Source organism: Cryptomeria japonica, chromosome 1, assembly GCF_030272615.1.
Source record: "Cryptomeria japonica chromosome 1, Sugi_1.0, whole genome shotgun sequence".
In the NCBI taxonomy this organism is placed as follows: Eukaryota; Viridiplantae; Streptophyta; class Pinopsida; order Cupressales; family Cupressaceae; genus Cryptomeria; species Cryptomeria japonica.
Window position 1 is genome coordinate 328253349 of NC_081405.1, and position 15163 is coordinate 328268511.

Consider the following 15163-nt stretch of genomic DNA (forward strand, 5'->3'; position numbering starts at 1 on the left):
TGCCCTATACTATATTTTAAGAGATTACACCATATCCCCTAAAATGGGAGGTGTTAAGCTTCCTGATGGGTTTGAACTGATTAATACCCAATTTGCTGATGACACTGCACTTTTTGTAGATCTCACCAAGCAAAACATGGAAGCCCTGGAGTGCAAAATTAAGTTTTTTGGTGAGATTTTAGGGGCAAAAATCTCTCAGGCTAAATCTACCCTTCTTGGGTGGAAAGAGGAGCCTCCGGATTGGTTACACCATTTTGGATACCAATGGGGGGGGCTAATAAGATTGTCAGATACTTGGGGATACCCTTCGCCATCTCCCCCTCTCTTAAGGAGATGTGGATATGGATTTGAGGCAAAATTGAAAAGAAGCTCAGTAAATAGAATAATAGGTATCTTTTGCTTGCTGGTAGAGTGCAAGTTTGTCAAAAAATTCTATCCTCATACAACATTTACTATTCCTCTGTTTGGATGTTTTCCAACTATCAAATCTTGGAAATACAAAGAGCTATTAGGAACTTCCTATGGTCTGATGGGAAAGGGAATAAAAAGATACACTCTGTTAAATGGGGATGGTGCCACATAGAGAAAAGTCTGAGAGGGATCAGTTTAAAAGACCTGAGAATACAAGGGGTTGCTCTTGTTGTAAAATGGATCTTCCAGGCATTTGATGGAACTAAACCATGGAAAATTTCGGTGAGAAACAACATCATGAGAGTTGTCCCTAAGAAGACTAAGTCCTGAAAATCTCTACCCTTTTGTGACCTAGTGGTTGGAGGATTTGTAGTCTCAGTGCAAGGTTTGAGTGTCTTTAAGTCCATTTGGAAAGCCTGGGAAAGTATTAGACTTCTCATCACCAATAATAGGGCTAGCAACAATGACCACATCCATGGAGAAAGGTCTATCTGGTGGAACCTTCTCCATTCATCTAAACCTCTTGTGCTCACTCAAGGGTACTCTGCTAAATCCTGGGCCAATAAAGGCATTAGTTGCTTTAAAGACATTATTGAGAATGATAGACTTATTAGCTGGGATACCCTTAGAGATAGATATGATCTGCAGAAGTCCCAAAAGAGAACCTACAATATGATGAAACATGCCTGTACTGAACTGCATTTGCCTAAGAACTGCAAAATAACTAATGAAAGATGTTCTGATCTTATATGGAATAATAATATTTATGTGTCAAATATCAAAGCTATTATTGTTTATAATACCCTAACATATGATGAATCTATTATATTGTATGCTAACGCTCTGTGGTATGCAAACCTCTCAGTGAAACAGTGGCAAAAGATATTCTCGAGGCTATGGAGCAGCCCTATTACACCCAAGAAAAAATGTTTTAAATGGCTGATGATTATTAATAGGCTGCCATTCAGAAAATATCATAGTAATAGTGATATCTGCAATGTGTATAGAGTACCCGAGTTTGTTAGGCACATTTTCTTTGAGTGTAGTATTGCTAGAGAAATTTGGTTGTTGTTTGATATCTCTATTCCTAATCAGATTCCTATTCTAGATGTTCTCACTGGGTATATTAAGGGCTTGAAAAAGGATACTAACCTATTTTGGCATATTCTATCCACTGAAATCTTATGGTATATATGGAAAATTAGAAATGAAGATAAGTACTAAGGTAAAGCTAGGGCCCTTACTGAGTCATTTCATAGACTCACTCTTCATCACATTTTTTTGCAAGTTGTTGTTACGATGAACATTGAGAAGAACAAAATCATTAGATTCCTGAAAGACAAACAAGCCAAGATGTTCTTACATGAATTGGAGAATGGGTACAAGTGGAGGTAGGCTGCAGGAGAACACCAGTCTGTTGATCTAGCAATGGAGAACCTTGGGTTGGAGATTGGAAAAATCAGAGACCCAATGAAGGAGCACATACAAATGCTTAGTCAACTACTTGAGGGTAAGCAAGCTGTGTGGATGGAAGGCCCTCTGGGGTGGATGACCTGGATGGAGGCCTTTCAGGACCATGAGTAGATGTGATCTGACTTCTCCAGTCCATTACCTCACCCATGTGATCTGGATTCTTGAGTCCATTACAAATATATGCATAGTCTTGTATAGTTTTGTTCATAGATGTCTTTAGTTTTTTTGGATCAACGATCCATATGTACAATCAGTTGGAGTCAGTACGATACTAGTAAAGATAGTTTTTTTGTATAGTTTTGTTTATAGATGGCTTTAGTCTTTTCTGGATCAGCGATCCATATGTACAAACAGTTGGAGTTAGTAGGATACTGGTAATGACAGTTTTTTTGTAACGATTAACTCCTTATATGCAATATAAAAAAAAGCATTCAATCAGTCATCTCAACTAGCTATTTCATCTATTTTAATTGATTAATTACATCATTTCTCTAATTCTCTCCAATCTTTCTTTTTCTATCTTCTAGTTAGATTTTTCTAAATAAAGCTTTCTTTGTCATCAATCAATTTCCTTCAATCATTCTTTTTCATCTTTCAATCAACTTTTTTCTCAATCAGTTAACTCATTTATCTATTCAATCTATTATGTTCCACCTCCAAATCAATAGTTCAACTATCAATCAACATGTGAGCTCACCTAAGTTCCACCTCTTGACCAATATGTTCCACCTCTCAATCAATCCTCTCCAATAATCTATAAATTGAGCATTCACTCTCCATTTTCAACAATCACAATCAATCACGAACTTTGAATCTTTGTGTCACTTGCATGTTGCTAGCGCAATATCTGAGAGCCACCATACCACAAAGAAGAGAAGAACAATGGAATCCATGATGCACAATAGGGATTTTTACATTGTTTAGAATTATTCTATATGCATCTATTTTCATTGAGTTTGTTTTGAATTCTTTAATTAGAATAGGGACATGTGATTTCCCTTATGTTTCTAATTGATTTGATTATGAATTGTACATATGACACCTTGCTCTAGAGAAGTGATCTTCATATTAAAATAATTGTATCTTTCCCTAGGATAGTGTGTCTTAGCTTGCAAATCCATTTTGGGAGCAATGAGCTTCATTCACAGTGAGCCTAAAATAATCCTTGTATAAACTTGTTTCATATATTGTGAGGTAATCCTCACCATGGTTTTTCTTTCCTTCAATTTTACACGTAAAAATCCTTGTGTTTTTGTGTTGTGGATGTTGTGTTTCATTTTTACTTCTACAGGTATGAATTAATGGTTCTAAAGTCAATTAATGGTTAAATTTATTTTATGTTGATTCATCCCCCCGCCCTCTCAGCATTTGAGTGTGCTCAATAATTAGTATCAAAGAAAGGTTCCTAACATAACAATGTAACAACTAAGATCTAGATCTTGTATTTGAACGCAATTTTTTTTTACAATGATGTTGAATGATAAGATCCTTCTGGATGCAGATCTTGAGGCAATGGAACCTACTAGATAGGATATTGATTTTACTGATTGTGAGATAAATTTAGAACAATAACTACGGTCTACTCTTGCTGATTCGGATAATGCCAAAGCACAATGTGAAGAATAGAAAAACAAATTCAATAAGGCTGAAAGTATAATCATCAAACTAAAAGCTCAAGATTTTAGAAAAAAAAAGGAATGCAAGGATAAACTGAAGATTGTAGAAGAAGAAATTGCCAAGCTGGAGGATGAAGGAAGCAAATTTTGTAATGATAATCTCAAAAAGGCATAAAATGACATAGTAAATTTGAAGATTTAGGTTGCAGAAAGAAAAAATATTGTTGATTATCTGAAAACCAAACTCAATGATAACACCTCAAAATCTGCAAATCTTGAGGAAGAAATTACATCTTTGAAAAAATAATTAAAGGATGCAAAAGAGTAAGTGGAGAAAGGTTTGAAACCCAAAAGAGGTAGTGACACACTTGATGAGATGCTTAGTTGTCATAAACCACATAAGGATATGGGTGGCCTTGACTTTGAAAATGGATATTGTTCTAAGGACAAGAAAGGAAAAGGAAAGGTTCAAGATGAATTTAAGGAAACAAAGAAAAATAAGAATAATTTTACTTAAGTTTGTAACAAGAGGAAGAACTTTGAGAGATTAACTCCTACTTAAACCAGGTATCCCTCAACATTTTATTGACAACTATTTTTCTTAAAACAAGATTAGACATAAGGTTGTAGCATGTAGAAGTAGGATGAACATAAAATCATTTAGGCCCTCTAGGCCTCAACCCTTAAATTTTAGTGTTATGTATGCAACAAATATGACCATAAGGAAAGTGAATACAAAAGTCTAGAGTGATGAGAAATGGTTTTGTGAATATGATAAATTTGCTACGAATACTCAATCTTTCAGTGGCTACTATTATACATGCAACAAGTTTGGTCATAAGGTAGCTAGTTACAGATCAAATTTAAGAAGGAGTGGACATTCTCTACAACAAGGAATTACATGTTATAATTGCAACAAATAGGGACATATTGCTAAATTTTGTAGAGGAAGGAATGTTAGGTCATCTAGTCCACAAAAGAAGGTTGACTAGATAAAGAAAGAATAAAAAATATGTGAGTAAAGAAGACATAAGATAAACAAGATGACAAGGTAAATGATGGATTAGTACCTCAGGATGGTGCAAATGGTTCTTCTGAAAACTAAATTGTAAATATATTTATTTAGGGTGGAGTTATATCTACAAAACTTTAGAAACCCTAAGAAGCAAATATGCCAAAATATTTAGTATAAAGATCCAAGATGTAGTGAACATGATGTTCTAATGGTATCAAGTCGAATGATTCATTTTTCGGAGCAAATGATGCTCTTGCGGAGGATTGTTGAATGTGTGGGAAATCTCTACTATAAAACAAGGGTTAAAAGATGCTAAAATATGTCAATCAATTAATGCAGATTTGATAGGGCAGATGGAAATAGTATGTATGCTACACTTGGTCATTTTTTACCTCACTTGAAGTAATCAAGAAGTGAAGTATTGAGGAGTGAAGGAAATTGCAAGTGCATGTGTGTGTGAACTCTATCCATCAATCTTCTAAGTATTTTTCAGTTCTTCTAAAATCCTAAGCTTAGAAGTAAATTATGGCTTCTCCTAGGGTTATAGATATTGTTGGTGAACTACGACCTATCCTTAAGAAATGGGCACACAAACCTATATTAAATGACACTACTGGGGCATGTTTTTATGTAGCAAGGAATGTGATTCTTATTGAAATTTGTTGAGCCTACATTCATTCCCATTTGAAAGAATATGATCACAAGAAATTGGCAAATTGTAGGGAGAAACATTTGGAATATAAGGAGTCTGTGTTGAAACCAAAGTATGCTCATTTAGAAGAAAAGAATCTGGATGTCTAGAACTACTTTCCCATGTTCTATGAAAAAGAGATGGTCAATATTGTGTTGGTTAGGATACATGAACAATACATTATGCTAGACCAACCCTACAAGATAACAAAAGAGGCTATAATAGTGTTATGTTCTATCAGAGAAGTCCTTGGACTAAAATCTGTGAAGAATGATGTGGTTATTAGGTTAACCAGAACCACATTTGACAAGAGGGCACTAAGAATTGATGACATTGTTGATTTGGGTGTTTGATATGCCTCCATGGACATCATTCTAGTACAACACCCAGTTAGCCAACTTGCACTATAACTACTCAGTCACTTCCAAATTCTCACTCATATAAACCCCACTCTTAAAACTTTAAAATTTGTCATAAAACTTATCAATGCGTCCCCCTTTCAAATCACATGCCTCAAATCTCAAGTGCAGTAGAATGCGATGCTTTTCCAATCACTCCCTTGATTCGATACAAACTAACACAATCTTCATTATATCACCTTCAAATGTCTTTCTAATAACTCTCCTCTCCAAGAACCTAATCCCAACATTCCTCCTTACGACCTATTCTCACCACCCGAATTGCAAGGCCATGATATCCAACAATGACAAGGATTTCAAATCTTCTAGATTCTCTTAGATTCTCTTGCATGACTTTGATGTCCTTTGAAAGACCAATCTCAACATGGACTCAATAGTTAAGTTAGGCCACAAAATTTTGTTTTAGATTCTATGAAACAATGAAACTCATTAAGGAGACAATCTAAGATAGAAAGTTCTAGAAAGAGAAAGGTAAACATGAGAATTCAACTCATATTGGGACATGAATAGACTTTTCATCTACAACAAAAAAATCATAGGTCCAAATTTGAGAATTTGATTAAGGCAAAGTAAACAAGACATGGACATTGGGTAAGTTAACCATCCTTGCATGACCAACATTCACAAAAAAGATAAAGAAAGAAAGAAAGATTTTGTAAGGTTTTACATGACAACAAGTCTAATCCCAAGGTCCAATATTTTCTAATCCAATCATGGCTAACAATTTTAGGGGGATCCCCCAAATAAAACATCTAGTAATTGTGAAATTCTCAAGTCATTTACAAGCTTCATCAAACTCGGGAATTAGAAGAACAAAATCAGGTGGTGGGTTTGGAGATGTACTTTGTGAAACACTTTGAAAATGAATTTTTGAGGTTATTTGGGTAGGGGATCCAATTAGATGTTTTCATCAATATTTTAACTCCAACAACAACTACAATGGATGAATGAAAGGTTGAGGCCATTTAAAGGAATGGCAGAAAATCCCTCACTCTTAGTGAAATGAATAAGACCACAATATATGCAAACAAGGGATGCAAAAAATCTTGCAAAATATATCAAAATGATACATGCACATGTCAAAGCCAAAAAAAACTAATAGAGATAGTTCCAAAGGTCAATTTTGCTCACTAAAAATAGGATAAATATCTACCATTTTTTTATGTAGATAGTGTAAAATTATTATTGACTATTTAACCATTATCATAAATGAGTTTTAAATAAAATACATCATTTTTTCCTTTATTGTGTGAAATAAGATTAATGTAATTAGTTTAACGAAAAAAATAATCTATTGTATTTTTTTATAGAATAGTTATATTTATATATACAAAATTCAAATGTATTTAAAACTAATTAGTAACAAACTAAAAAATGATTTGTTTCAAAAAAAATAGTATAAGAGAGTTATATTAATAAATACAACATTCAAAATGTCATAAAAATTACTAATGACATGCTCAAAAATTGAATATGATTTTATTTTTAAATGGTAAAATAATATTTATCACATTATTAACAAACAATATTCAAAATATGCTGAGATTTTTCATTTTAATTTTTGTTCAAGATAAAAGGTAGGTTTGTCAAAGGAACCAAATTCTTTTACAAAGGCAATCAATTATAACATCAAAGCTCAACACACAAGAATAAAAAAACTACATAATATGGAAACACAAAGGTTGTATACAAAAACTACAAATAACACTTAACAACTTAGAGACAACTCAACAAATGGGATTAAAATAGATAGCTTATGATGTAGGGGAGAGGGACCAATAGTGAAGATGGGTTCCAATACATTTTATAGTAGGTGGACAAAATGAGCCCTACAATAGTGCACTAAAAGTTTCATGTCAATACTTATCCCCAAAAAGGTTCCTCTAAATTTAAAAAAGTAACCAATTATGTGATTCCACATCAACACACCACTAAACATGACTTAGTGCACACCTACTGATCTTACTTTTCTGGGGGACCATTTTGGACATCATCACAAAAAGGCATGTTGATGTGGCATCATATTCGACCATGTGGACTTGAAAAAAATAGGGGACTTAACAAGTAGATTGTTATACAAAATTGAGAGTGATTTGAAATATCCACATAAGATTTCGAAAAATGCAAAGTTAGCTTGCAAATGTATTAAATTGAGAGTGATTTGAAATATCCACATAAGATTTTGAAAAATGCAAAGTTAGCTTGCAAATGTATTGGTCCCTCTCCTCTACCAGCTAGAATATGGCTAATCAAGTGACTTAAAACTATAGAGCTTTGGAGGGCCTTGAACACTAGTAGCACACCTAATCATTGATTTGCTAAAATATATTTCCTTCCTAATTATTTTTCAATTTTAATTACTAAACTTAAATTAGAAGATTTCATGGAGCTTGTTGAAAATCTTATGTGAGAAAGACCTCTTGAATTTGAATCTTCCACTTTTGTCCCTTGATTTAAGATGATGAAAATAAATAAGATTGAACCATCTATGAAGGATTAGGAACGAAACCCAACAAATCTACATTAAAAGATTTCCTCTCCTACACCAACCTCTTTCGTAATCCTCACATCTAAAGAAACCATTTTTCTATAGAACAATTCCCACCCACTAAAGGGGGATCTCCAACACCTTCATATTCTACCATTTGATTGAAGTACATCAGCCTTCTTTGTTAAAAACGCCTCTTCATTTTCTTGAGGTAGATAAAACTTATATTTTTTCCTTATTCTCCATAAATTTTGCTTCCTCCTATTGACCTAGCAAGTGAAAACAAAGTGGACAAATTTGCAGCACAACTACCTAAGGCATCCTCATACTCATTCCACTACCCCCCAATCTCCATACCTTTATGACAAAGTGACCAAAGTCAAAGGCTCCTTATCCACACGTGCATTCATACGATAGACATTTATTGATTTTGATCACCACATCAAAATTTATGAATTGATTAAAAACTAGTACCTTGTAACCTAGAGGAGGTTCAAGGGATAAGCCGATAGGATATCAAAAGTAAAAATTAAATGTTAAATGTATGAAATTTTAAGAGTATGTGATAAATTGTCTTGATAGCTTCTAGATTTAAATGTGTAAGCCAATTCTTCCTACAGAACGTGATTTCTCTTTACAAGTTTATTCATCTTGGTGATGGTATTAGATAAAGGAGTTTGTTGACCAATTTAATTTGGAGAAATATAAATCTATTGATCTAATGGAAGGAGATATGATTATTGAGAGCTATAATAAGTTTAGTATGCTATAAAAAATAAATAAAATAAATCTATTCAATGGAATGATATATAGTATAAAATCCAAATAAAAAAGAGTATTTGTATTAATTCATATATTATTGGGTACATTTCCTTATATACAGGATAACAAGAAGATCATGAAAGAGATAATTATATCTAATGACTACCACAACTGAATGGAAAGAAACGATCAGTAAATATATGCATGTTTTATCCGATGAATGGAAAAATCTCTAATTTGAGGCATATACAAATAATGATCTCTATGAAAAATGTTTGATATGTCAAGGAATAGAAGACAAAAATAAACCCTGCTAAAATTATAGTAAAACTAATAGCTGTAAAATTTCTACCATATGATTTGGGGCAAAACATAAATCATAGAAAATAAATTCTTGATGTGACCTAAAGTGATAATATTTCAAGCATTTAACTATACAAATTATTGCTATCTAGGGGAAAGGACCCACTAGTTGAGCATGTACCAATTGTTGTGAGGGTTGTTGATAACTTTTGTTCCAAAAATTGAACAAATAAAACCTATTGTTTGAAACAAAAAATATCAATTTTTGTTAAGAAATGTACCAAGAGTTAGGAAATGTACCAATAGTTGTTAAGAAATATACTAATATTGTAAAAAGTAACCAATCAGGTGATGCCAATCAACTGCACAACTATTGGGGTCTCTTTTGCACGCCTATTGGTCTCACTTTTTTTGGGGCTGTTTTGGACACCTTGGCAAAAAACATGCTGATGTGGTATCATATTTGATGATGTGGCCCTGAAACCTTAGTTATAAGCAGGGGACTTGCCAAGTAAGCTGTTGTAAAAAAATCGGAGTGATTTGAAATTTCCAAGTAGAATTTTGAGAAGCGCGAAGTTAGGGTGCACAACTACTGGATCCTTTCCCCTAATGTGTTTGTAATAACAGAGTTGCTAAACATCGTGAGCATTCTAAAAACGCCTCTCGTCATGTTGTTGGAGGTACTTATATATTCTGTCTACTCCTTCAATTTTGATTAATATTCGAAATTTAAACTAGATTAACATAAATAAAGTGACAGTCGTGAAGGAATTCCATAGCAGGGATGAAACAGAAGGAAATCTTGCAATCCAAGCAAGAAATGAAAAGAAAACTAAATTATGTTTAGACCAGAGCTCGTGTTTGCTTTGGGTGCTCACTTTCGCCCAGATAATCTTCTTACTCAAAACCGAAGAAATCCCATGGAATTTGAAGTAAATTCAACGGGTAGAATACCGAACATAAATACAATTGTATGACTTAGTAATCAGGTTCATTTTCATCATTTATTCCCCTCAGCATTTTCTATAGTTTGCCGCTGGAAAAGCATGAACATCGTTTCAGAAACGAAAAGAATATGTGTGAACAGAAGTATTCAAATGATGAAATTGCCGGCGTGAGGAATTGAATATAGTGGGCACCATCATTTCTGACAAAATTTGTTTACGGTAACGGAAAAATATTCGGGAAAAAAAAGGAGTTTACCTGGCACCATATTCGATTTTTTCGCCAGCTGGCTCGTTAAAACTGTTGAATAATCTGCAGAGAACAAACACGCTTACGGATAGTATTCTTTTCAAAGGAAGCAAAATCATTGTTTACCTATTTTCCTGCACATTATTTTCTGTACACTATTTTTTTCAGGCGTGAGACATCTTTTCAGAAAGAAGTAATGTGGCAAGTCCACAATAAACAAAAGCCTATCGGCTAAAACTGTTGAATAATCTGCAGGGAATAATCTGCAGAGAACACAGACACGCTTACGGATAGCATTCTTTTTAAAGGAAGCAAAATCATTGTTTACCTATTTTCCGACACACTATTTTATTTTCCGGCACATTATTTCCGACACACTATTTTTTTCAAGCCTGAGACAATTTTTCTGAGAAGTAGTTTTTTCAAGCGTGAGACAATTTTTCTGAGAAGTAGTGTGACAAGTCCACAATAAACAAGAACCTATCGACTAATTAGCTATAACCATAGAACCTCATCCTCTTAAAATTCCAATAGCTTACACCAGATAGGATCCTATCAACACACTCCTTAAATCAAAACCTAATTTCCTTTTTCTTAGGAAGATCCAGTTTTACCAAAAAACATTAGAACCGTCGAAGAAGGTCCTAACACGAGCGTCATGTTTCAGAAAGGAGATCAGAAAGAATCTATTCATTAGAGTCCAGATTTCAACTTGGCAAGCCGGTTTCAATTACCTCTGAGTCCAACTTTTAACCACATCAATATAACGCTTACTACCTAAAAGCTTTCTAATAAGAGCATTTTACAGCTTAGAAGATCTTTCTAACACCTAAATCAAGAACCCTACGATGGATGATATTCGATCCATAACTACTTCCAAGCAGAAAGATAGATCAAGTTTGGAGTAAGATTTACCTTTAATTGTGTCTACCCAAGATCTCTGATATTCTCCATGGCTCAAAAGTTTCATCCTTTCGGTTTCCTCGATTCCCCCATGATCTGAAACGTCACACCTCTTATATCCTCCCCTAATACAAACATAAAGCCCTAAAAATATAAAATACCAACATTGTCATGATCAGAGAGAAGGGGATGATCACGATGCCCATCCCACTCAGATCCTTTACCATACCGACAACCTCATCTTTCTTTCCACTGTCAGTATAAAAGCCCGAGCATTAACTTGAGAATTAGAGGTGACCTCGTGCTCAGCCACAACGCAGGGAAAGAGAAATCCCTGTTTCAACCCTTGCAATGAACCAGAGCTCACAGTTTTCCCCTGTTTGACAAAAACTAAATCCGAGGAAGAAACGTTCTTATTACCAGTTTGAGGGCACATTTGCTGCTACCAAAGGGCTTGCCACACAACATTTGTGTAAGGTCGATCGACCTTTTTTCCTCCAATCTTCCTAGGCATCCTCAAAACTTGGGGATGGAGAAATCTCACTTGCTTCCCTGCAGAGAGTTTTCCCACTTGGTGACATTTTCAAAATGTTTTGAATAACACCAGAGGTTCTAGGATTTTCTATAATCTAATGAAGTTTTTAATATGGTAATCTTCACAATATAGTGAATCTCTGGTTCTTGACATTTGCAACACACTATTTTCTAAAACTACAGTCATTTTTTATGAGATCTTCTGTAACTTTAGGGGTAAACCATTCCATTCATCCTTTTCCTCCCCTTCTGTATCTTCCTAGCCATCCTGAAAGCTTAGCCATGGAGAAACCCTACTTGGTTTCCTGCACAGAGTTTTCCCTCTCGGTCACATTTTCAAAATGTTGAATATCACCAAATGTTTAATGATTCTTCATATCTTAATCTTCAGAATCTACTGGGATTTTTCATATGATAATCTTCACAATAAAAAGAAATTCGGGTTCTTGACATTTGCAACATACTATTTTCTATTACTAAAACTACAACATTACTTTTATGAGATTTTCTGTTACTTCAGGAATAACCAAGAATTGGCATTGTCATGATTGCTCTATAATTTGTAAATCTGCTTTGCAGGAATATGGATTCAGAAGTCTAAATCACAGCTGCTATGGGGAATCGTTATCAAAAAATGAAGTAGATAACACTAATGATCAAATCAATTCAGGTTTCCGAAAGGTTATGACGGTACCTTACAGAGGGAATCTTTCAGCAAGCTCTGATCAACGAACACCATACATCTATGCCCTTCATGTTTCAGGACTACGCAGGAATTTGGATTCAGGAGTCTAAATCATAGCTACTATGGCCTCAGCAAATGAAGTAGATAGAACTAATGATTTAATCAATTCAGGTTTCTGAAAGGATTTGGCGGTACCTTGCAGAGGGAATCTTTCAGGAAGTTCTGATCAACGAACAGCATACTTAATGTGGAATTTCGACATGGTACCCAAGTTTGCTTGGGGGAAATCAAAATTTGTGTGAGTCTTAGGATGAACCGCGAACATTTTCATAGGCAAAAGAATCTGATCAACATAAGGAAATCTTTTACCAAAAACATTTTAATGCACACATTCTTCTTGTTTTTATGTGGATAAACTGGTGTCTTATAAAATAAGTGAGACAAACAATCCTTATATGAAACGATTGCATTTAAATCTACTTTCCTAAAACTCTCAGAATATGAATTGATAAATATTTGAATATGCAATGACTTCGATGTCTTTTCCAGGGAATGCTGAGTGCCTCAGGTTTTGCAAAATAGAAGAGATAGCTATTGAGGAACGAATTTCTATGAAAATTAAGTGTTGTACAGAGAAAACATGAACCCCAAAACAAATCTGTGACAAGTAGTTTCAAATTTCATGGCCTAGGCAGCTTAGCATATATCATTTGAAAGATCCTCTGTGCACTGTGAAATGATATAAACTTTCAACCAAAATTATTGAAGTGTAACTTTCAAGATTAAAAGATATCCTACAACTAAAATCCACCAGGATGATGCAAGACAAATTATCTCCTAGATCTAACTTCCACCGCGGAGCCGAAGGACAAGTTCCAGAATGAAATCCTTCTGAAAGCCGTAATCAGCAAGTGTCTTCCAATCTTCCAGCTGCTTTCGAGCAAGATACAGTTTCTGTTCCTCTGCAGGAATTCCCTCTTTATCCTCAATTTTAGACTTGACATTGTTGATTGTATATGAGCTTTCAACTTCAAGAGTAATTATCTTTTCTGTTAAGGTCTTTACAAAAATCTGCATGCCACCACGGCGGATGGCAAGGTTAAGCGTGGATTTTTTCTCAATTTTGTAATCAGCCAGAGTTCTTTCATCCTGCAATTGAAATCCATCATAGGTCAAAATCTGTTTGTCTGGAGAAATCCCTTCCTTATCTTGAATCTTGGCCTTCACAGTTTCTATTGTGTCTGAGCTCTCAACTGCAAGTGTGATGGTCTTACCATTCAAAACCTTAACAAATATATGCATTCCAGCACGGAGGTGAAGGACTAGGTTTACAGTGGAATCCTCCTGAATGTTGTAATCAGCAACTGTCTTCTCATCTTCCAGCTCCTTTCCAACAAAATTCAGTTTCTGCTGATCTGTAAAAATGCCCTGCTTATCTTCAATCTTTTGCTTCACATTGTCAATTGTATCTGAGCTCTCAACCTCAATAGTAATTATTTTACCAGTCAAAGTCTTCACAGAGATTTGCATACCTCCATGAAGGCAGAGAACCAAGTGAAGAGTGGATTCTTTCTGGATGTTATATTCAGCCAGAGTCCTCTCATTATGTAATATCTTGCCAGAAAAGATCAGTCTCTGTTGATCTGGAGGAATACCCTCGTTATCATAAATCTTTGCCTTAACATTACCAATAGTGTGACAAGCCTCAACCTCCAGGGTGATAATTATGCCGCTCAAAGCCTTGACAAAGATTTGCATCCCTCCCATCAGATGAACAGCGGATTCCTTTTTAATGATGTAATCAGCAATTCTACTGCAATCTTCCAATTGATTTCCAGCAAATATCAATCTTTGTTGATCAGGGGGAATGCTTTCTCTGTCTTGAATCTTGGCTTTACCATTGTCAATTCTATTTCTAGTCAATTTTTTCATAGATATCTCCATGGTGGAAGAAGATTGAACAGGAAAACAATGAATAACTTGTTGTAATGACTTCTCTTGATTTTTCTTCATTTTTCCTTTGAATTTCTAGCACATTAAGTTTTTTTAAATATCAAGACATAGTAACATGCCACACATATGCATGTTTTAAATTAGATCACAATAGCTAGTGGAAAGAGGCCATAAAATTGGAGTTTGATCTGAAAGTTTGCATTTGAGGTTCATTTTTGCATGTTGTAGAATTGATCTCGAGTGACATGGAAATGAACTTAGATAGATAAATGATAACCTCGAAGTAGGAAAAAAAATGTATTTAAGTATGTGTCAATTAGGTGCATCAAATGGGGGGTGAATGGTGAAAGTGTTTGAATGATTGCAAATGAGAGTGCACTGTGATGGATAGGGATCGAGGTATGAGACAAACCTGGCACAAGACTAAGCCACTTATTAATATATAATGTATTAAATACATTAATAGTTAATTGTATTAATATATCACCTAACTCTTAGTCAAATAATCAAATTGTTGATACTACTTCCTCCCCTTCATAAAAGAAAATACTTTTTCCAAGGAAAAAAAGATAATACCATTTAGCTTTCCAGAAGATAACATTGTAGGCCAGTTGTAACAAAGACCCCCTAAGCCCAAAAAGTTGAATACCAACTCAAGGCTAATGGAGGACACTAATTATGAGAACCTATATGTGGAAAGTACACGTCCCTCTATC

General features: G+C 34.5%; 1 protein-coding gene across 1 annotated transcript; it reads right to left on the reverse strand.

Moving 5' to 3' along the window:
• Window positions 1-13100: 13100 nt before the first annotated feature.
• Window positions 13101-14477, reverse strand: LOC131073147 (polyubiquitin). The gene has a single exon (XM_059217922.1). It carries the CDS (start codon window positions 14436-14438, stop codon window positions 13338-13340), a length of 1101 nt encoding a protein of 366 aa, XP_059073905.1. The 5' UTR covers window positions 14439-14477; the 3' UTR covers window positions 13101-13337.
• Window positions 14478-15163: the final 686 nt, after the last annotated feature.